The sequence below is a fragment of the Prunus dulcis genome, chromosome 4 (genome assembly GCF_902201215.1).
Source record: "Prunus dulcis chromosome 4, ALMONDv2, whole genome shotgun sequence".
NCBI lineage: Eukaryota > Viridiplantae > Streptophyta > Magnoliopsida > Rosales > Rosaceae > Prunus > Prunus dulcis.
This window is the reverse complement of record NC_047653.1, coordinates 20,443,066-20,465,431: the sequence shown is the minus strand read 5'-3', so window position 1 is coordinate 20,465,431 and position 22,366 is coordinate 20,443,066. Positions and strand designations below refer to the sequence as shown.

The following is a 22,366-nucleotide window of genomic DNA, read 5'->3' as shown; positions in this document are numbered from 1 at the left end:
AATTCCCAAACTTCAGCAAGCACAGTCTACCATCCAGGCACAGTCATAAATAGTTGTGAAGACTCAATCTACAATCATTCATCAATCTAAAACGGGTTTCAACCCCGTCACTACCACCAACACATTTTCACCAAACTCAACTAATCTAATAAATAGGATTTGATCCCACTGACCATATTAAAGTTCCAAAAATATAGTTTATCTCGCGGCTGCACTGGGGTGAGACCCTAGGCTACCTACATATCCTTACTGAGGGATCAAGCCATACGTAGTTCTGCAATCCATAATCATGAACCAGATAATATACAATTATTTTCTGTACTACCAACAAGTTAATTCTTTTAAACATTAGTCTTTTCCCAATATAGTATAAATAGCATTTTCTCCCTCCCTGTTACTTTACTACATGCCAGAGAGTCCAACGCCACGCGTAGTAAACCAACAGTACGCAAAAGTGTATGGATCCCTTACCACATGCCTGAAAATCCAATGCTATGTGTGGTACGGTAACCAGTATCCAAGTGAGCACACACCGGAAAATCCAACGCCACTTGTGGCCCATCCAAACCATGTTCTACGAGCAGACTGCTTTATCATAAGCCGAAAAATTCAACGCCATGGGTGATGAAGTACTAACATGTTAGAATATGCCCTTAAAGCCAACTAATTATGTAATACTTAGGGTTATGGTAACTTTGATCAAACACATATTATGTTATCAATGGGAAAGAAAGGTTGTTTTATACATTAAATGATCCTATATTATCTTTCAATATGTAGAACAATCATAGTCCAAGGAATACACAAGTGGATATGAGAGCTAGTAATGAGATTGCATACATGGAGACTTCTCATCATCCCTAAATTCTGAATATGTTCTTGGTCATAGGAAATTGATTGGGCGTCAATATTATGCAAAGACCAGTACACACAATATCATCTCTATATGTAGGGAATGGTAAGGTCTCAAGTCATTAAGTGTGGAGACACATCGATATGTGTGTAGGTGCTTGTAGAAGAACAAGTGCACTGAGCGCAATGCAACACATGAGTTACAACATGGAAGTCTTTACTCACATGTCAAGCTAAACTCATAAATTGCAATGGTGCAAACTAATCCTTAGACCTGAGGCATCATAGATGTTTTGTGGCTATGTTGTTAATCTTTGAGGGCACTATATAGTCATGCTGAATTAGGCATAGATTAAAGGTGCTCATCAGGATTCTCAATAGAGTCATGGAAACAAATGAATGTATAACAAGGAATCTTTACTCTCAGTAAAGGAGAGAGAATACTCCAAGATATGATTGGTAAAATCTCTGCGCAGAGTAGTGGATAAGACTTGAAAGAAGAAGTCTTCAAATCTTACCAGGATAATTATATAAAAGGAATGATTCACATTAGGATATTGACAATCGGATTCCATGATCTAATGATGTGAATAAGGAGTATTGACATAAGAGAAGGATTCAATTGCACGATCATTCCAATTTGAAAAGGTTCTTTCACAATATCTTACTTAGCTCATATAACCATGACTTGCTGCAGGCGACAACCATGGTTTGTGGATGACCTAAAAGATTTCAATTAACCTTTATAATTGGAAGAATTAAATTGTGGAATTTAATTCGTATATCATCTCTGAAGAGTTGACTCAAAGAATGTGATTAGAGGTACAAATGAGGAGAAATGAAATGAGAAGACACAAGCCAATGGTTGATAATCAAATGTCAAAGTCAACGACCAAAAGTCAACATGTTGACCGGAGCAATTGACCAAAGTCAAATAGTTCGACCGGATCAATTAAGTAAGACTATAATTATAATTTAATAGTTAAATTATAATTAAAAGATTAATTATGGAATTAATATTAACATATAGAAATATTGGATTGGGCTTTTAAATATGATTTAAAAGGAAAGGGACAAAATAGCCCAAAAGGCTATTGGGCCCAAAGGATAAGGGGCATAAGATGACATGACCCATGGACCAAATGGAGCCCTAAATGCCCACCCAATTGCTTTTTGTGTTGTCTTATATAAGCGAAGTATTGGAGAAAACCTAGCTAGGGTTTTATGGTTTCCTACTTTGGTTGATGAGTGATCATCTTTGTATCTCATCTTCCATAAACCACAAAATTGGTCCAATCAAGATGTAGACTAGCATCCATACTTCTTAATTGCCTTCTCTTCATCTCTAGGAGCATTTGGTGTGGTGAGGTAGAGGACTCCAATATTGGAGCCTTGAGGTGAAGGAGTCAAAATCAAGAGAAACAAAAGGTCTTTCCAACAAAGGTGTTCATTCTTGAGAAATCAAGAAAAAGTCATCAAGGGTAAAGATCTATTCCCTTTTTCCTATTTCTATTTGTGTTCAAAGAGACTAGGCTAAGATACTTGGTTTAAAATGAAAAAGGTTTACCTTAACTAGTATAAACAAAATGAATCCGCCATTTAGAATGTTTTTGTTGTATAGGTTGTGGGTAAAGTTCATTTCCTAAGCATTAGATGTATGTTTCCTTCACTGCTATAGATGGTGATGCTAATTTCGAAATCCAAAAGGAATTTGGGCAAACCATATTGAAAGTGTAAGTATTATCTTCCCAAAACCCTTGTATGTAAAACCTAATAAGCTATATGTAATCAGCACTAATCGAGATCGGGCATTAACATGTAAAACACTACCCGAGATTGGGCATTGCTTAAGACAAAGAAAACTGCTCCAGATGAAAAGGTGATCTTCTCTGCTATTCGGCTCCTTCTCTCTTTATCTTGATGGGGTGAGAATGATTTTAGAGTGTGAAATTAGTTGTTAGCAGACCACTCGCAGTGTTCAAATAGAAAATGAACTCTTACATTGTAATCCCAAACAGAAAAATGTAATTTATTATGTTTTTTGAGGGAGTTACAAGGTTTAGTGGCCATGAATGGGTGACTGCAGCCAATAGGCCAACTGAATCTCACATTCAAAACTAGCTGGATGTGAAGGAACTTAATGCATATACTGAAGTAATCCGTATAATGAAGGACATTAAAAATATCCTCGTACTATCGTTAGTTCTATAATTTTTGAATTTTGGCAATTAAATTGATGAAAATGTAATAAATGTTTTGCTCTATGGAAATCCTTTGGCTTTTCAAGTATCTGTTTTGTAATTTTGTAACCCACACAATTATGAAAAAGTAAGAAGTGTTCAGCAATCTACAAATATGAATTCAGTAGTGAAAGTTTATTATTTGTAACCCAGTCAGCTATGTATGGTACTCTTAAGTTTTCAATATTTCATATGCCTGCATCTTAACTTCACATTCGTGTTTGCCCTAAACAAGATACATTCGTATTTATTCCACTTTGTTTATGTGTTTGCCTTTATCCATTTAAGGTAAAAGTTGAAATGGTATCCTTTCTGGAAAAATGACTATAGTTTCATGTCAACATATTTTTTTTCATGTAACCTTTAGGGTTTAGGGTTCAGCATAGTATCAACAATATGTGCTCACGGCTTCATACAGCTTGTCTTTGAACATAATAGAAAACCCTTTTCAGTTCAACAAATCTTACCTATATAATTACAAAACACCCACCCAGTTAAAATTTTGCAGGTTCATATTGTCTATACTACACCCACCCAGTTAAAAACTTTGCAACTTCATATTGTCTATACTACACCAACACAGCTAGCAATATCCCTGCAACAATTGTAAAGCAAGTTTCAACTGAAATAACAGCATGGTGTTGTGGGAAATTTTGGCTAGGTCAACATTTGAGGTCAGAAACTCGTAGTATTTCAGGAGGTATATCCCGTAGTCGCCCCTGAAACAAAGCGAAAAACCGTTATTCATTGTACAACAAATGAATATAATAAGAGAATGTGTTTAGGTTACTCGCCCACCAACTTGTTGGGATGCATCCATTACTCGATGAACTGGCCACTCACGTTTTCGGATAAGACCATCGCCAATATATCCCGTTTCCTCTAACAAGCTGGGCAACATTTTTTCAACTAGTTGCACTGCCTATTGGATGGCTTGGGTTCTACACATATCAGTTTTCAAATCGTATGCCCTTATTTCACAATTTTTTAAATCGAAAACAAGATCCAGTACTTCTACCTTTGTACGTTGAAGGGACTAAGGTTTAGCCAACTTAGCCACTCCACCCTTAACCATTCCCAATAGACCATTGTTGTGCTTCCTGTCGTCCTTTCCCAATATACATGTTCATTTGATTGTAATTTAAGGCAACACATTTATGCATAGCGGCACACGAGTTATGCATCATAACGGATACCAAATATACCAAATAACCATGCATAATTATGAAATAATACAAACCTGGAAAGTGGTGTCCAGTATCGTCCAGTCAGAACCCACCCACTTGCTAGAGCTGTTGTGCCACTCCCATAGCAAAAGCAAGGTCATGTCAATGTTCTACATAAAAGGGTTGTTTCCATTATTAAATCAATAAATAATGCTTAGCAATGCTTACCAAGTCATCCAACTAACCGTCCTTGGTCAAGAATCGAACAAAGAAGTTATGCGAAGCTTCCATACCTTCTTCTCCACATAAGGGCACATGTGAACTATATTTGTCAATCATTATTATTATCAAGTCCGTTTCACTAATAACTCAATAATTCAGTATAATACAACCATTTACATTTCACAAAGAAAAGGCAAAGGGAACTTACTTTTCTTCTTATCCCCATTCCAAGCTGAATTTTGCCACCTCCGGAAGGGAATCACGAGGAATTGGCCTTATGCAACACCATGTATGTAACAACCGAACATGGTTTAATCATCTTATCCAATTTATTTTATTTGCGCAATTACGTTTCTACTCTCGAGAATAAGGGCACTTTTGTCACTTTTTGTTTTGAAAGGAATTTGGGGAATTGAGTGGCACCATTGAGTAGAGCTCGCTCTCACGAGTTTGTAGACATGTAGTGGGTTCAATTCGGAGTTACAATGAAGAAGTTATAATCTATGGAAGTGTAGTGGCACAACTGTAAATTTTGCAAAGTTAGATTTTTTTTAAATACGGACAGCTTCTCTCTCTCTCTATCCTTCGCGAAAATAGACTGGCCACTTTGGCCAGCATCATCTCCTCCGTCCGGTCAAGGCCGCGACGCCACAATCCACAAAACGTTCATCTCTTCCTACAAGTCCATACCCATTTCCACCTTTGAAACTCCAAGATTGGTTGCGATTTTGGACTGAAACCGAGCCAAAACCCTCATTCGTCGCTTGTGGTGTTTGTACGATTTTCGACGATTCCGGCAGCCAAAATTATCGAACCAGGTATGAAACTTCATCCTCTCATCGTGCTAGTGCTTGGTTTGGGTCAATTTTGAGGTTTTAGAGATCGATTTCTAACCCCCAATTATGCCGACGATTTCGGCTTCAATCCGGTTAGTTCCAGTCAGTTTTTGGTTGTGGTACAAGAACAAAAGTTGATCCCCTAGGTAGTTTGATTCTAATGGTATGGGTATTGATCAGCGATTTGGAGTTTTTCGGTCCCCGAAAATTACCCACGTGCTGCCTTCGTCGGGTGGTGGCACATAGAGCACTTGCGGCGGCCCATTAGGTTTTAAAATATTTCCCTTATTGTCCTGAGCATGATGGTATGCTCGGATTTGTAATTGGTTACCGTTTGATAGTCGAACAGATATTACACCTATTATGCAATATCCGGATTCGATACCTTTTATACGTGCAACAGACACCTTTTAAATAAGAAAGAGAAGTGATACCCACTCACAATATTATGAACACAATAAGATGCATAAGTGATACCTACTCACAATATTATCAACATATTAAGATACAGAATTGATACCTACAAACACTGTTTTCAACACATTAAGATACATAACTGATGCTTACTAACACTATTTTGAACACATTAATATACAGAATTGATACCTACTAACAGTATTTCCAACACATTAAAATACAGAACTGATACTTACACTATTTTCAACACATTAAGATACATAATTGATACTTACTAACACTATTTTCAACACATTAAGATACAAAACTGATACCCATCAACACTATTTTCAGCACATTAAGATACATAATTGATACCTACTAACACTACTTTCAACATATTAAGATAGATAACTGATACCTACCAACTGATGTGGGATCCAATATATATTTACACAGCATCATACAAACAGAAACAAGGTATGCAAATGTAGCACGAAAACAGGGTATGCAAATGTAGCACGAAAACAGGGTATGCAAATGCTTTCTTGACAAGATGCATTGATCCTTATGCATCCCAAATCATCTCATATTCACAGTTTAGATCTTCAATTTTCTCGCATGCATTCTACATCTAATGGTACTTATTAGTTGTTTTCCAAGCCCCATTAAATCACTAAAATGATGTCCTACATTCACACCACTAGATAGGCAAAGCAGGATGACAAGCAAACAGATAAAGGTTCCTGGAATTTTAAGAAAAGACAAGCAAGAAGTAGAATAAGCAAAGCAGCAACTACAAATCTTGAGGGATCTATGATGAAAATTAACTAGGAAGAAGCAACAACTGTGAATCTGAACTTCAACAAATTACCACAAACAATAGCAAAAAAAAGCCAAATTTTGGAAAAAGGAAAAACTATTTAAACAGCAGCAAACCTTTATATAGAGTTACTATGCTTAAAATGTTTAACCATTTGAAAAATGCATGAAAGTTTAACTAATGCATAGTAGAGAAACAAAAATTTTAAAAAATTCAACCCCAAGCAAAATCATAATGCCTACACACTAACAAATTAGACACTAGAAAACACAATACATGACAGGACCCAACTCAAATTTCACTTTGGAATCCAAGCCGAACCCTGTGAGTGTCCGACACCTGGCTAATGCCGGGCACAAAGACCAAACGGCCCTTCTAACTAAAAATCCACTTTTAAAATAAGATTATCTTCTGCCGAAAATTCGGCAAATTTTTCCTTGTAATTTACTCATTTCCCAAAATTTCCACCTGTCATCAAACATTTATATAACTCAATCATTCAGCATGCATTCAATTATATCCAAACAAATTAAGCATCATAATATTCTGGTCTCAGGTCGCAATAAATCAAATAAATCAATCTGCTCATAAAATTCATCTCAACTTTTAGAACAACAATACTGCGTTGGTAATCTCAAACATTCTATCTCGTGGCTGCACCTTGTAAATATAGGCTGCCTACATACACTTACTGAGGGATCAAGCCACACGTAGTTCTCTAATTGCAAAACCACTTTAGTTCTCAAATTTCATCTCAACTTTTTGTTTCAAGCTTCCTGGAATTTCTCACATGGCAATACATAATCAAACGAAGAAATAAAAGCATTTATATCAAGTAATCATGCTTGGAAAGCCATAACCATCAATTCCTCGTGACACCAATGGTGACACGTCCTGACCTGTGATCCTCGCTAGACTTAGGAGACATCTAGTCAACCTGGTCCGCAATCCTCGCTCCCATGGTCCGAATAACTCTAAGACTCGTGGGGCAAAATATGCTAGAAAAACTTAAGATATTTAATACTATATAAAATAATAAAAGATAAAGATAAATAAACGTACTAAAATAAAATAAAATAAAATAAGTTAAAGATTTATAAGCTTCAAAGACCCTTGTATCCTTGTATTGAAACTCCCATAAGGTTCATAAATATATATATATATATATATATCAACAACTAAATTAGAATCTATATGCATATTTCCATCTAACACTTGTAAAACAAATGTGACGCTTAAGAAAATAATGGTAGTCGTATAAAATTCTCAATTTAATTTAAAAGCATCTCAGGACTTAAATTCTCTCCACCTAGGCGTACCCCCATTTCTGATCCGTCAATTCCTTTAATACCGTCAATTCCATATATGCCATAAATTCCATATATCCGTCAATTCCAATGTTAGTCCGTCAATTCCATTCTCGTAGGTCTCGGAACCATAAAGTTAACCGAGCCGCATTCCTCGCAGGTCTCAGAGATAACACTTCAATCTGAGCCGCAATCCTCGCAGGTCCCGGAGACACCAAGTCCATCCGAGCCACATTTCTCGCAGGTCTCAGAGATAGCACTTCAATATGAGCCACAATCCTCGCACCACATGGTTCAGGCGTCCCCGAAACTCGTGGGGCATCATCAAAATAACAAACTGTCTCAAGGCAACTGGGGGGTACCCTCGCAGTGGGTTTGAAAACCGTAACTCGTCATTTATATAAACTTTTAATAAATTGGTTCTCAAATAAACTTAAAATATATACATATACATATATATATATATACCACAATCTGATAAAAGCCAAAAGCTAAGATTCATCCTTTTCAACTACTGAATATATATATATATATACTAAATACTTGGCTAGTTTGTTAACTATCTCGATCTCTGCTTAGCGTACCAATATTTTATTTATACTCTTACCACACAATTAACCATATGAACATATATAAACAAGTGATAAATAAACAGGTAATTAAATACTCATCTCGAAATCACATAAAATCTGAAATTAGAACTACAACTAAACCAAGTGAACACTCGCACGCACATGAGCTTTCTAAAAGGTCAACCATATCCTATGGAGCTCATCCTCATTATTTAATCCAAAGTCCTGGCCCTAGGCTCCTAGAAGTGCGTGCATTGTATTTGAAGTCATTCTCAAGTCTATGTAAGCATTTCCAATGATTAGAACGGTCTAGAAGTGCCTCGGGACTCAAAAAGCGATAAGTCCCAAAAAGTCAACCTGGGACCCCGTGGGGTCCACGACCTCAAGATTCCAATCCGAGAGTTCCTAGAGGTCTTAACATGCCTAGGACACATGTCCCGAGAGTTTGGTCTCGATCGGATGGTCGAACTACTCACGATCGCACGATTGGACGGTTACTGTAACCCTAGCCCTATGGTTGGCCTTTTCGGAGTATCCTGGACTCCGATTCCCGATGCGTTGAATCCTACACAATCCAGAAATTGTCTAGATTGACATATACGAGAATAACTACGATCCAACGGTTTAAATATATGAAACCCGGAAATCGCACAATATGCGAGATTCGATCGGGGCTCAAACGTTATCCAAATTGAGATTTGAGAATTCCTACGTGCTCGTGACAACACGAGGATCATTCTAGGATTGAGAGCCCACGCGCTGGCAGAGCATGGGTGGCTTGATCAATTTTCGGCAGCCGAAAATACTCCAAACCGCCAGCCCATACTCCTATCCTAGGTATAACACCCTATTTGGAACCACTTTTGTTATTGGACCTACCTCGAAAAATGACCGGAAGTGGCAGGAATCTCAATTTGAAAACTAGCCAAATTTCAATTCGTATTTCGGGTTATCTATGATACAAATCAATCAAATCCTACCCAACCATCAGCTAGAGCTCGAAGAATAGATGGAAAAGCATACCTGGATCGCAAGATTTGGTGCCCGAAATCGTTCGAAAGAAGCTTGAGAAAATCTGTCAAAAACAGTTTGGATTTTTGCATTTTCTGGCTAACACTGGTGGTTCCAGCGACTGAGGTTGGTCGGGACGAGAAGAGGGAAGTGAGCTTGACGTTTTGGTACCAAAATCATTAAATTTGGTGACTGGTGGAGGAGATGGCTGGCAGAAAACTAAAGGTGCTGTTTTTTAGAGGAGGGAGAGGAGAGAGAGATTCTGGTTTTAAAAACCAGTTTGGCACAATTACGATTTTGCCTATACTTGAATTTTGATCGTATCTCTCTCGTTACAACTCGGATCTGAGCCCACTACGTGTCTAGGACTCATCTCGCTGTGCTCTACACAACGATACAATCGAAGTTTCCAAATTTCTTCCCAAACTTAAAATGACATTTTTGCCCCTTTTTATATTAAATAATATCTTTAATTTTCAAAAGCCTAAATTAATTCAAATCATTTTATGTTATTGTTTATTTCACTTTATTTTCTCATGTAAATTTACTTCCTCTTATTTTAATCATTTAACCTCCCCGAATAAAAAGTCAACTCTTAAATCATTTCAATATTCCCGGGGTAAAATTGTCTTTTTCTTGAATAATTTAACATTTAACTATTAATTTAGGATCGGGTTGTCACAAAGCAATTGAAGCCAATTTATATTTTTGGAAACCCAACTAGAACCGAGAAAGAGTAGTCTTACCCAAAAAATCAAAGCCTTAAAATCCTAAACCTACAAAATCAAAGCCCTAAAATCCTTTATAAAAAAAATTAAACATTAAGTAAATGCAAACCTTAATATCAAAGAGAGAGAAGGAATTCGAGAGAACCATATCGATTTTGACCAAAGAAAACAAGGGATTGTATTGAGAGAGGATAATCTTTTTGAGATGAATAAGAGGGAGTCTTAAAAAAATGAATTCAAAGGCAGGGGGATTGGGCAGGATTGGAAAAAGCACGGCAGAACACTTAGCTAAGGGGAAAGTGCAGTGTACCCGTTTGTATTGTAAGCTTGCTTTTTTCTCCTTAGTCGTTCAGATGGCTTTGCATGGCTAGGATTAATTCTTATATAATGTTCTCATTTTACCATTCTCACCTGATCCGAGCCCCAACTTTAATAGCATTGTGGGATTATATCGCATATAATGTGCAACACAAGGTCGAAACTACTATATAAGTTATGGTCGGATGAAGTCCAGGAAGACTTTTGGGTGAAATGAAAAATTAATACAGTAGTGACCTTTTAGTCCAGTGCCCTAAAAGTCACTTTTGGTTCTTATAGTTTGGCACTTTAACTACTTTTGGCCCTGTAGTTTAAATTCCGTCAATTTTGACCATGTAGTTTCATATTTGTAGCAAGTCAAGGGCAAGAAGTTAATATTCATGTCAAATTCTTTGATAGTGCAAGGGACAATTTAGTCAACGTAAAACCCTTGAATGTAAAAGCTCGTAGTAAACTCTCCCTATTTCATATTAAGGCTTGAAATTGGCCATTTGAGTATAGGGTTCTTCAAAAATTGGGATTAGTGGTTGAATTTTGGGCCCTAATATGAAATTGGCTATTTGGGTTGACGAAATTGCCCTTTGCACCGTCAAAGAAATTGACAAGAATATTAACTTGTTTTTGAATTGCTACAAATACAAAACTACAATGATGAAATTAATAGAATTAAAACTACAGAGTCAAATGTGATTGAAGTGCTAAACTATAAGGACCAAAAGTAACTTTTGGCCTTTAATTTTCTATTGACTTCTTATAATGTTCAAATTGAGGCATGTATCTAAAGAATGATTTATAATTAATTAACATGTTTAAACTTGGCAAGATGCATACCAATATAACATACAGCAAACATCAATGATCAAACTTGCTCATTGATATTGCAATACAAACTTAAATAAGGCTTATTATCACAAAACGTCCCTAAGATTTACGGAAATATCAGATTGCATCTTTAATGTTTTTTTTTTTTTGTCATTCGTGATCCTCAAGGTTAGTATGTGTGATCACAAATGGTCCTTGTCGTTAGGTTCCGTCAAAAACTCTGTTAGTTTGCTGACGTGGCATATACATATATCACAAAACATCCTTGAGGTTTACGCACCTATCACAAATGGTGCCTACGAAATTTTTTAATTTAAAATTCATAAAATTTTGGTTTTCTTTTTAAAATTTTATGAATTTTAAATTATTTAAATATATACATATTATATTTTAACAATCCCGATCTCTTGAACCACAGGAATCCAAGAGATTGTGGTCACCCACCGTTGGATATTAATCCAGTAGTTCAAAAAAGTTTTTTAAAAGGAGTGTAAGAGTGAGTGAACCGTTGAATTTACATCCAACGATGAGTGACCACTTTACATCCAACGATGAGTGACCACAAATCTCTTGGACCCTTATAGTCCAAGAGATCAGGACTATATATTTTAAATAAATGTGACACTATATTATTGTAGATATTGGCTCCATATATATGCCACATCAAACTAATTGAGTTTTTAAAAAATAATTTAAAATTTATAAAATATAAAAATGAAAAAACTAAGGGTTTTATGTTCATAAATGGTCATCAAGATTAAAATCCTTCTATAAATGGTTTTTTCATTTATAAATAATTTTAAAATGAAAACCAAAATTTTATGAATTTTAAGTGAAACAAAATTAAAAAAATTTGTATGGACCATTTGTGAAAGATGTGTGAACCTCAGGAATGTTTTGTAATATATGTATATGCCACGTCAGCAAATTAACAGAATTTTTAACGAAATCTAATTGCAGGAACCATTTTTGATCACATATACTAATCTTGAGGACCACGAATGACAAAAAAAAAAAAACATTAAGAATGTAATTTGATAGTTTTGTAAACCTTAAGGATGTTTTGTGATAATAAACCCTTAATTAAAGTTGTGGTTACAAGGAAGTGACAACTTCTAATACAAGACGCCCCTGGAACCAAATTTTAAGCTATAAAAGAGACACTGAAGCTGCTACAGTGAAGAACAACTTTTTGGGTCTCACTGGTAGAGTACAAGTTGCTCTAAATATTCATGGCTTGTGAATCTAGAAGGAAGTATTAACGAGATACACTAGACTTCTACAATCAGCTAACCCAAAAGTGACTCATCCTTTTTCTTTCTTTTTTCACAAAGAAAGGACTAATGAGATGTCAAGAATCTTATACAATGAGCTAGCTAACCTACAAAGTGATGGACAAGAAAATACAATTATGTGCATCCCAAGGTGAGAACAGGAGAAGAAATCATCAATTGAATTACTGGCATCACCATAAAAATAAAATAAAAAGATAATAATTGCTGAGAGACAGAATATGTGAAGTAAACGATCATATCATGGTGTGCAGCAACTGGAAGAAAAGATTAGCTACAGTCAAAATTCCAAAATAACATTAAAGGCATAAACCACAAAACATAAATATTGACTTTGAAGAAACGACTAATCACTACAACACACCATCTCTGTAGAATCTAACTTAATGCTCAAAAGCAGAACTTCGTAAACAGAACAAAATGAGTTCATCTTAATACAGGAAAGAGCTTAATTCCTTCCACAATGAATCAAGCTCCCAGCACCTAAGAAAAGACCGAACAGAGCTGCACTTGAAAGCGTTGTTTGTCCAACATGTCTGATCTTCAGAAGCCCTGGCATCTGCATCAGCCAGAAGATTTTTATGTCTAATTTCTCATTTGGCCAAGCATATATAGTACAATAAGCTCAATCATTATAGAGCTATGAGAACTACAACTACAGTTGATCCAGCAGTAACAGCTCAGTTAGAAAAGATTTATACCCTTTCAAACTGATTGGCAAAGTTTGCCAATGAGGCCTTGGATAGTTCTTTTCTAACCAAGCTATTCCCGCTGCATCAGTAGGGAAGTTGGCCCCAAGGGGTTGAAGAGAGTCAAACAGAGCACCTTTGTTTCCAGAGATACAACACTCTACCAATTAAGCTACCCCTTTGGATTAAAGTTTTCTTATACATTCTTTTTTTTTTTTTTTAAGAAAAAGTTTTCTGATACTATTGACAGAATATTTTTTGAAGAATCAAAACCATGAAATTTCCAAACCTTGTGAAGACATTTAACAAATACTTCAAGGATTAATAAACTTTTTCTAACTAAACTCCATTATATTGGAGAGAACAATCGTTCTAAGGTCACTTCGGCAGACCTTCTGGAGCACCATTAAAACCATTTCAGAGAAAGCACTTTAGATAACTTTTTTCTGTTATTTGACTGTTCTCTTAAAGATTTTTATGTTTTCGCCAAAGAAAAAGATGCAGAATATTGGAGAAGCATAAAAAAAATTTATTCTTCCAAAAGAGACTCTTTGCAAAGGTGTACTTGTGGCAGCTATGCCAAATGGACTCTAGCTTAAATAATTTACATTGATCAACCATGGAATCCAATTTGTTTGAACCAAACTAAAAAACAAAAGTAATTTTGAGACCTTAAGAAAAAGAACATAAATCCTTCATCTAGGTCTTCTTATATATAAATGAAAAAGACAAAAGATGATAATGACTACAAGCTCTTGAGTGGAAGTTCAGCATGAAATCCGAGAATGTACCTTAAACCTTATAGCCTCATATGTCCCATACACCGAACCTGTACATACACATAAAAATATGACTGTCTAACATTATGCAAATGACAAGGGTTAGACTTTCAAATCATGAACTAGTGATACAAGAAAAAACAAACATATGTTAACCCCTTTTTTCTCGAGCTAGCTAACTAATTTATCTTAAGTGATTTCCATCCTAGTTTTCATGGAATCATGGCCAGAAAAGCTCTAGGAATTTTAGTAGAGGCAAAAATAATCGTGGCCAGAAAATATCATCTTCTAATTAAGTATCAAGCTCAACATAAAACATTACAACAACAAAGTGCTTTAACAAGAGCCCACCTACCATATACATATGTATCACGACGACACGGGAACATAACAAAATAGACTGAGCTATATCTATACAACAAGAATGTGCGCATATTTTAAGAGTACAACTTTACCTAGTGACTGAAAACCCCCCAAAAACAAGTGTCCGAAAAAACACCAATTTACAATAAAAACTAGAATGCTTCTAAATCGCTTTAATTTCCCCAGGCACATCAAAACAAACATAAGAACAAGCATTTACACGTTCCAAAAACATTCTTAAAAATAAAATCCCAAGTGCCCAGATGAACAAAAAAGAAACTTGTAAAAGAGAAAAAGCACGATTCCACAAACCAAGATATGCAAAAGATCAAAACAGAAAGAAAAAAACACAAAAATTAGGAAACAGTACATGTTCCTAAACCCTAACGCTAGAACAAAAGCAAGGGTTTCGAATAAAATTTGAAAAGGGATTTTAGAGAATTACCGACGGCACCACCGATGGCTCCACCGATTGCAGCTCCGGTTGCCACGCGTGTCAAGCAGCTATTTTCCTTAGCCATATCTGTCTGTGTCTCAAGCCTTTTGAGAATGCGTTTAAGCTTCTTTTGACTGAAGAATGATGGTGATATGGAGAGAGAAAGTGGGTTTAGGGTTTTATTTATGGTTGATTTGGAGGAGAGGAGAGGAGGGAGGACGGGGAGTGGGGCTCAAGTTGCTTGGCCAGCACACACGCAGCACGCAGCAGACCTTCCTTAACTTGGACTTGGCGTCGTATCCGCTGTATTTGGATAAATCTAAAACACTTTAACTGCAAACCTTATTTTATTTATTTTTTGACCCAAAAAATTTTAATTTAATTTATGAGAAAATTTGGAAATTGAAAATGAAATCGAACCAAAAAAGCAAAAAAAAAAGGTTCAAAAATTCCGTTGCCGGGAATCGAACCCGGGTCTCCTGGGTGAAAGCCAGATATCCTAACCGCTGGACGACAACGGATTTCTGTTCATTACTTCCAACATTATATATATAAATTCTATTGTTTTTGGAAGATAGGAACTCTTGTTTTGCGTTGTTAAATTGGCAGGTCTAAGCCCTCGTTATTAAACGCTGCATACATGTCCATTTCGTCATCGTCTAGAATACAATTCAAAGAGAATGGCTTAGAGCTCAAGTTGTTAAGAGTATTTATCCTTACACCCGTAGTTTTAAGTTCGATTCTTCCCTTCCCCAATGTCACTTATATATAAAAAATAAAAATACAGTTCACAGAGACTAGAGCATTTTTAGAAACAATGCTGAGTTTAACTCTAGGAGAGAGGACTCCAATGTAGCTTAATAACACTAAGAAATGAATAAGTTCTTGAGAAAACTTAAAATAAGAATGAACAATAAAAACAAACCGTATTAATTGAAGAAAGAAATAAACAGCTTCGTTGTTGAGATCGAACTCGGGTCTTCTGGGTGAAAGCCAGTAATCCTAACTGCTGGACGACAACGGATTCTAATCATTCAAGAATTCTTTGTTTGAAACCGTTGCATAATCAAAACACTTTATTCTTCAAATAACGTAACGTATTGTTAAAAATTTACATGGAATCCTTCGATATGTGCAGTCCTACAAAGAATTTAACATAACAAAACTTGTACAGCATTCCAGAAAGGAGTGAATTTCTTTTCTCCCTTCAGTCCAGTACTCGGATGATTCCAACTTCTATTAGAGCGGGAGAAGATGTGTTATATTTTCCTCTATCATATCTGCATCAAGGTGCCGATTATGCTTGAAAACAGTGGTTGGCCATTCATTTTAAGCCCCAAGGATAACATCCTTGTTTCAGCACAGCTGCCATTAGCAAAGAAGTCACCTCCACCTTTGAATTAGCCCATAACCAAATCTGCTATAAATCAAAGAACCAAAGTTCCATATCATATCTCCTTCCCTCTGAAGGAACACAAAGTTCTATGGATCCTATACGAGGGATTCTGACCACATCCGTTTATTCTCCAGTGAAGTATACAAGTAAATGCTTCTATATAGTATAACCCATGCCTGCTGCTCAGTTTGAAAGCAGCTCATCTCTCTCCATGTGACTGGCAAGAAATGTGAGACATTCACATACCATTTCTGATTGTGGGTGGGACTTGTCTCCGACAAAGAAGGGATGGATCTTCTTGTTAATCTCAATCCAGCTACATCCCGGATTTTTCCTTAATCCCAATTCTTTCATCTTCAATCTCACCTTCTTAACCTCATCCCATTTTTTGACAGAAGCATAAGTATTTGATAACATGATATAAGTTGAATGATCATCGGGATTCTTCTCAATTAGCAATCTTGCAATTTTCACACCCAAATCTAGATCTCTGTGCAAATGACATGCGGAAAATAGTGTGCTTAACAAGTCAACATCCTCCCTAATTTCTGAAGTTCTTTGGAGAATTTCGTAAGCTTCATTCAATCTTCCAGCACGTCCAAGAAGATCTATCAAGCAAGAGTAATGTTCTATTCTAGGTTTAATTCCATAGTTGGTGATCATTTGATTGAAATAGTGACAACCTTCATCAACTAGCCCCACATGGCTACAAGCAGATAGAACTGCAAGAAGAGTAACTCCATCAGGTTTTGCATTGGATTGCTGCATTTCACCAAAAAGCTTCAAAGCTTCTAAAGCTTGACCATGAGATCCATAAGCAGTGATCATGGAGGTCCATGAAACAAGATCTCTATCTGGTAATCTATTAAAAACATTTAGTGCTTCATCCACCGCACCACATTTAGCATACATGTCAAGAAGAGCCCCCATCATTATTTCATTGGTTTCAAACTCACTATCAATTACAGTTCTGTGAATCTCCTTACCCTTTTCCAGTGCTGCTAGTTGTGAACAAGCCGATAAGATACTAGTTACTGTGATGGCATTTGGCCTTACACCAGCTTCTTTCATGTCATCATATATGGCCAGAGCCCCAAAATAATCACCCACTTTCACATATCCAGAAATCATAACATTCCAGGAAACTGTATTTGTCTTAGGCATTTTTTCAAAGACATTTTTAGCTGATGACACACTTCCAGACACGAAATAGAGATCAATAAGTGAGCTGTAAATGTAGATATCAGCCTCTATAATGTTTCTTATCATGAATGCATGTATAAATTTTCCGTGAAGCAGTTGGGCTGACCTTGAACAGGCCAACAATATGCTGCTAAAAGTAGTTAAAGTGGGACTCGTTCCTTCATGATTCATCCTTCTAAAAAATTGGATACAAGATATACTGTCGCCAGTTACACTGTATGCTGCGATCATAGAATTCCAAGCAACCACATTCTTTATTGGGATTTGCTCAAAAACCTCTTTAGCCATATCTAAACATCCACATTTTCCATACATGTCCACAAGAGCAGAAGTAACAAAAGAATCCAAAACCAACTGATCTTTTATCAACTCCTTGTGAATCTTCATACCTCTCTCCAAATCAAAAAGTCTTGCACATGATGAAATAACAGTTGTCAGCGTTACTGAATTAGGAGTAAAGCCAGAGTTCCTCATCTTTTCAAACAATTCCATTGCCTTTTGAGCTTGCCCATCTTGATAATAACAAGAAATTACAGTATTCCAACATGCCACATCTCTCTCAGGCATTTCATCAAATAGCCGTATAGCACAGTCAAACACGTTGCATTTAGCATACATGCACACAAGAGAGCTGGCAACCACAATATCTGATACGAAACCAGTCTTTATCAAATGGTTATGGATCATTTTCCCAAAACCAACTTGACCCAATGCACCACAGGCCTTAAGAACACTTGGATAAGTGTAACTATCAGGACCAATATAAGGGTAACGCAGCAAACTTTCAAAGAGCTCAAGAGCTTCAACGAACATGTGGTTCTTCGTGAAACCTGTCATGACGCCATTCCACAACGAAATACTGGATGGGTTTTCGATGGATTGGAAAACAAGCTTTGCACTCTCACAAAAATGGCAAGAGAAGTAAAAGTTTATGAGGTTTTTGCAGAGGGCAGGGTCGTTCTGTAAACCCAGAGTGAGCATCTTTTGGTGGATGAGCTTGCCTTGCTTCAGCGACTTGGAAATGATACATGTCCTTAAGAGACTTAATAATTTTGCGGCGTCCATTGAAGATGTAGCAGAAAAAAGCCGACGAGAATGACGGAGAATATTCTTCTGAGTGCAAACCTCATAAGTTGAAGTTCAGCCCAAGATCAGATAATGCACCTTTTAATGTAAGAGTGTGTGTATGTGTTTTGTTTGTGGACGAAGAAATGGGGATGAAGTGATCACTGATTTTGTGAAATAGCTGCGAGGGAGGATTGAAGAATTAAACGTGATTGTTGTGAATTGTAATAATTGATTCTGTTTTCTGTATTTCTTCAGTACACAAACGATACTGCGTGACCAGGGAATGGCCCACTTAACTTTTTTTTTCTTTCTCAAAAATCAAAATGCAGTAATTTGACATCTAATGCCATTGTTTATGTAATAACATGATCCTAAATTAATATTAAATTATTAAATTATTCAAGAAAAAGAAAATTTTATCTCGAGAATATTTTAATGAGTTTAAAAATTGACTTTTTGTTCAGGAAAGAAATTGTGGATTTTAGTAGTACAGTTGTGTAGAGCACATTGAGATAAATCCATAGACACGTAGTGGGCTCAAATCGGAGTTTTAACGAATAAGTTACGATCTATGGAAGCTCAGTGGCATAACCGTAAATATTTTGAAGTTCAGTCTTAAAAGTCAGAATTTTTTTTTTCTCTCTCTCTCTCTCTCTCTCCTCCCATGCGCACGATAGCCCTTCCCCCCCAGTTTTTTCAGCCAATTTTCAAACGGCTAGAACGCCGTCGTCCGGCCACTACTTGTAAACTCTTCCTCTCTCTCTCTCCTCTACCCAACCCACCCCTTATCTCTAACCAAAAACCTAGCATTCGGCGGCGGTTTCAAGGAGAAGAACGGGCAAAAACTGCCACCTTTGTTGGCGACATTTCCGGCCACCTCGAGCTGCGCCGTCAATTGGAACAGGTAGCCCTCTCTTCCCTCTTACTGTTTCCTAGGTTGTGCGATGGCGTAGATATTGAGGCCGTGAAATTCCGGTTAAAATCGCGTCTTTCCAGCTTTGATCTGGCTATCTCCGTCAACTTTTTGGGCTTGGAACAAGAACAAAAGTTGCTCCACTCGTTGTCCTTATCATGTAGGTATAGGTCTTGACCGACGGTTTGGAGATTTTCCAATCGCATGAATTTCTTTGGGCACCCACACGCTGCCGGCGCATAGGCATTGTTTGGGTGACCCTTTTGGTCCTCAAATGATCCCCATGTCGTCCCGAGAACCACGGTATGCTTGGAATTGAATTTGGTTATCGTTTGATTATCGATTGAATATCTCATATCAGGCGTTATCTGGGTTCGATATGTTCGGAATGTTGGATTGCCTCCAATTTAAAATATGTTGATCTAGACACCACTAGGATCGTGTAGGAATTCGTGGATCGAGAATCGGATTACCGAATACTCCAATTCAATATTTCAAAGTTTAAGATAAACAATAACAGTCCGATCTTTCGGTCGTGAGCGATCCGATCGCTCGATCGAGACTAAACTTGTAGAACGTGCTTAGTAGACTAAACATGTCCCCTGAGTTTTGAGAGGATGTGCGTTCTCGGGCTGATTACATGTCTTTCGAGTTCTGCGAGGATGTGCGTTCTCGGGCTGACTACATGTCTTCCGAGTTCTACGAGGATGTGCATTCTCAGTCTAACTACATGTCCCTCGAGTTCTGCGAGGAATGCGGCTCGGGTTGACTTTGTGTTTTCGAGGCATGCAAGGATGTATCACTTATGTGACACTTGGAATTGACGGAATATTAGCGGAATTGACGGATTATGAATGGGGATACGTCTAGGTGGAGAGTATTTAAGTTTTGAGATGTTTTAAACAAAAATTGATGATTTTATCTTGGTACTTATTGGTGATGTAAGAACCCAAACCAAAATATCTAAAAATTAAGACTTCTTTATTCTAACCAAAAGACGATTTTGCCATCGCATATTTTAATGGGGAAAAATTTGACTTTTAGATCGAGAAAGAATTTGGGAATTCCGCTTTCGCCATTGTGTAGAGCACGGCGAAACGAATCTGTAGACACGGAGTAGACCCGAATTGGAGTTGTAATGAAGAAGATACGATCAAATTACCGCGAAGGGCAAAACGGTAATTTGGAAAAGTCAGATTTTTATATCTCTCTCTCTCCCTTCTCTCTCCTCAGTTCTCTCTCCTCTCTCGCGCGCGATGCCGCCCCCCTCCCCTGTTCAGTTTCAGTCCGTCGCCGCCACAGGGCACGGCGACCTCCGCCGTTGGTGCCGTTCGGTCCGCCTCGTCGCCGCCTTCCTCCCTCGACCCGTCGCCGGCCTTGGACCGCCGCAAATCGGTCGAAAACTGGCGATTTTTCACCGGATTTCTTCCAAATTTCATCTCATTCGTTCTCCCTCAATTCTTCATCAAATCAATCGAGTGAGGTATGGTTTTTCACCTATTTTTCGTGCTCTAACTGATGGTTGGCTGGGTTTAGATCGATTTCACCTCTAGGTTGCTCGATTTTCGATTTGAAAATCGGCCGAACTTCGGCTGCCGTGATCGGCCATTTTCGGCCACTTTTTGGGGTATGTCCAAGAACAAAAGTGACTCCAAATGGGGTGTTTTACCTAGGATAGGAGTTTGGAGTATTGGTTCCGAGATTTTTCGACGAACCCTAATCGCTTTGGACACTCGGTCTGCCCGCGCATGTGGCGGCTCGTGGGCGAGGCTGGTGGAATGACTCTGGGCAGTTTTGAGGTCCTCGTGCCGTCACGAGCGCGTAGGATTTTGCGGATCTCGATTCGGAGTCCGTTTGAGCCCCGAACAAATTTTCCATATCGCGCGATCCTTGGGTGCAGTGTCGTTAAATCTTTGGATCACGCTGAATTTTGGATATGTCGGTCTACGTGATTTCAGAATCGCGTAGGATTCGACGGATTGCGAATTGGAGTCTCGGATACTCCGGAATCGCGAACCCTGGGCCTAGGTTTTGGATTTTAAGCGATAACGCGATTTTGGCTAATCCGACCGTCCGTTTCGGACCGAATCTGCGGAACATGGTTCCCTCTCTATGAGGAACCTTCAGGGAAGCCCAGATTGGCCTTCGGAGATCGTGGACCCCACGGGTCCCAGGTCGGCCGATCTAGCAGTTTATCGCTTAGCTGAGCGTCGGACCTTCCAAAACTAGTCCAAGTGTCTGAAAGGGATAATGTGGGCATAGGAGTAACTTGGGATGAGATGCACGTATTTCTAGGAGCCGGGGGCAGGGTGTTTAATTTAATTCTTTTTATTTTAGCAATTTATTAATTTATTATTCTTGGATAATCAGGCACTAGGAGTCTAGCTAACCCACAGGAGGGACCTTCGAAGGGTCCAGTTAGCTCGGACCAGCAGTGAGTGGACTTTTCTTTCTTAAAAGATTTTATAATTATATTTTCTATTTGATCTTGAATAAGTGATATAATATGAAGTTTATTGTGAAATATCTTTATCTTTATTTTTATAAAAATTAGCCGAATAAACAGATTTGAGATTCTTGATACATAAATTAGTATTCTAGCTCAGATTTACCAGAGTTCAGAGGATATCAGATTTTATCAGAAATAGTTATTGTAGACCACCATGTACCCACCCTCTATTTGGTGATTACCCAGAGTTGGACCGATGTCTATGGACATCCAGTCCGATTTCAGTTAGTCAGTGCACTTGAATTCGCCTCACGAGTTTTGGGGACGCTCGGACCGTGAGTGCCAGGATTTACGGCTCGGCAGACTTGGTGTCCCGAGACCTACCAGGATTGCGGATCAGGCTGACTACGGTCCCCTGTATCCTTCCTGAGCGACTCGAGCTGACTTGGTGTCATCGAGGACCTGCCAGCGGATCAGGCTGATCG

The 22,366-nt window shown here is 37.7% G+C and overlaps 2 protein-coding genes and 1 non-coding gene across 4 annotated transcripts; all 3 read right to left on the bottom strand.

Moving 5' to 3' along the window:
• Positions 1-12,807: 12,807 nt before the first annotated feature.
• On the bottom strand, positions 12,808-15,188 carry LOC117623801. Of its 2 annotated transcripts, none has more exons than XM_034354787.1 (3): positions 14,862-15,188; positions 14,066-14,103; positions 12,808-13,144 (listed from the first exon to the last, which is right to left on the bottom strand). In XM_034354787.1, the coding sequence occupies exons 1-3, from the start codon at positions 14,935-14,937 to the stop codon at positions 13,034-13,036; spliced, it is 225 nt and encodes a 74-aa protein (XP_034210678.1). In that variant the 5' UTR covers positions 14,938-15,188; the 3' UTR covers positions 12,808-13,033. The 2 variants fall into 2 exon arrangements, with proteins under 2 accessions (XP_034210678.1, XP_034210677.1); XM_034354786.1 differs by having other exon boundaries at positions 14,066-14,127; positions 14,862-15,174.
• A 113-nt stretch (positions 15,189-15,301) lies between these two features.
• On the bottom strand, positions 15,302-15,373 carry TRNAE-UUC. Its single transcript has one exon. It is a non-coding gene; the product is annotated as a tRNA-Glu (tRNA).
• A 629-nt stretch (positions 15,374-16,002) lies between these two features.
• Positions 16,003-18,648, bottom strand: LOC117626220 (pentatricopeptide repeat-containing protein At5g27110). Its single transcript, XM_034357879.1, has one exon. The coding sequence runs from the start codon at positions 18,514-18,516 to the stop codon at positions 16,432-16,434; it is 2,085 nt and encodes a 694-aa protein (XP_034213770.1). The 5' UTR covers positions 18,517-18,648; the 3' UTR covers positions 16,003-16,431.
• Between the last annotated feature and the right edge of the window lie 3,718 nt (positions 18,649-22,366).

What these genes read in the sequence shown, in the direction of transcription:
- LOC117623801 (XM_034354786.1), bottom strand. Translation starts at nt 14,937, where the DNA reads ATGGCTAAGGAAAATAGCTGCTTGACACGCGTGGCAACCGGAGCTGCA. An exon ending in AGCCATCGGTGGTGCCGTCG is followed by an intron (nt 14,128 to 14,861) that starts GTAATTCTCTAA and finishes AATGTTAGACAG; the next exon opens with TCATATTTTTATGTGTATGT. An exon ending in ATGAGGCTATAAGGTTTAAG is followed by an intron (nt 13,145 to 14,065) that starts GTACATTCTCGG and finishes TGGCTGATGCAG; the next exon opens with ATGCCAGGGCTTCTGAAGAT.
- LOC117626220 (XM_034357879.1), bottom strand. Translation starts at nt 18,516, where the DNA reads ATGGACGCCGCAAAATTATTAAGTCTCTTAAGGACATGTATCATTTCC.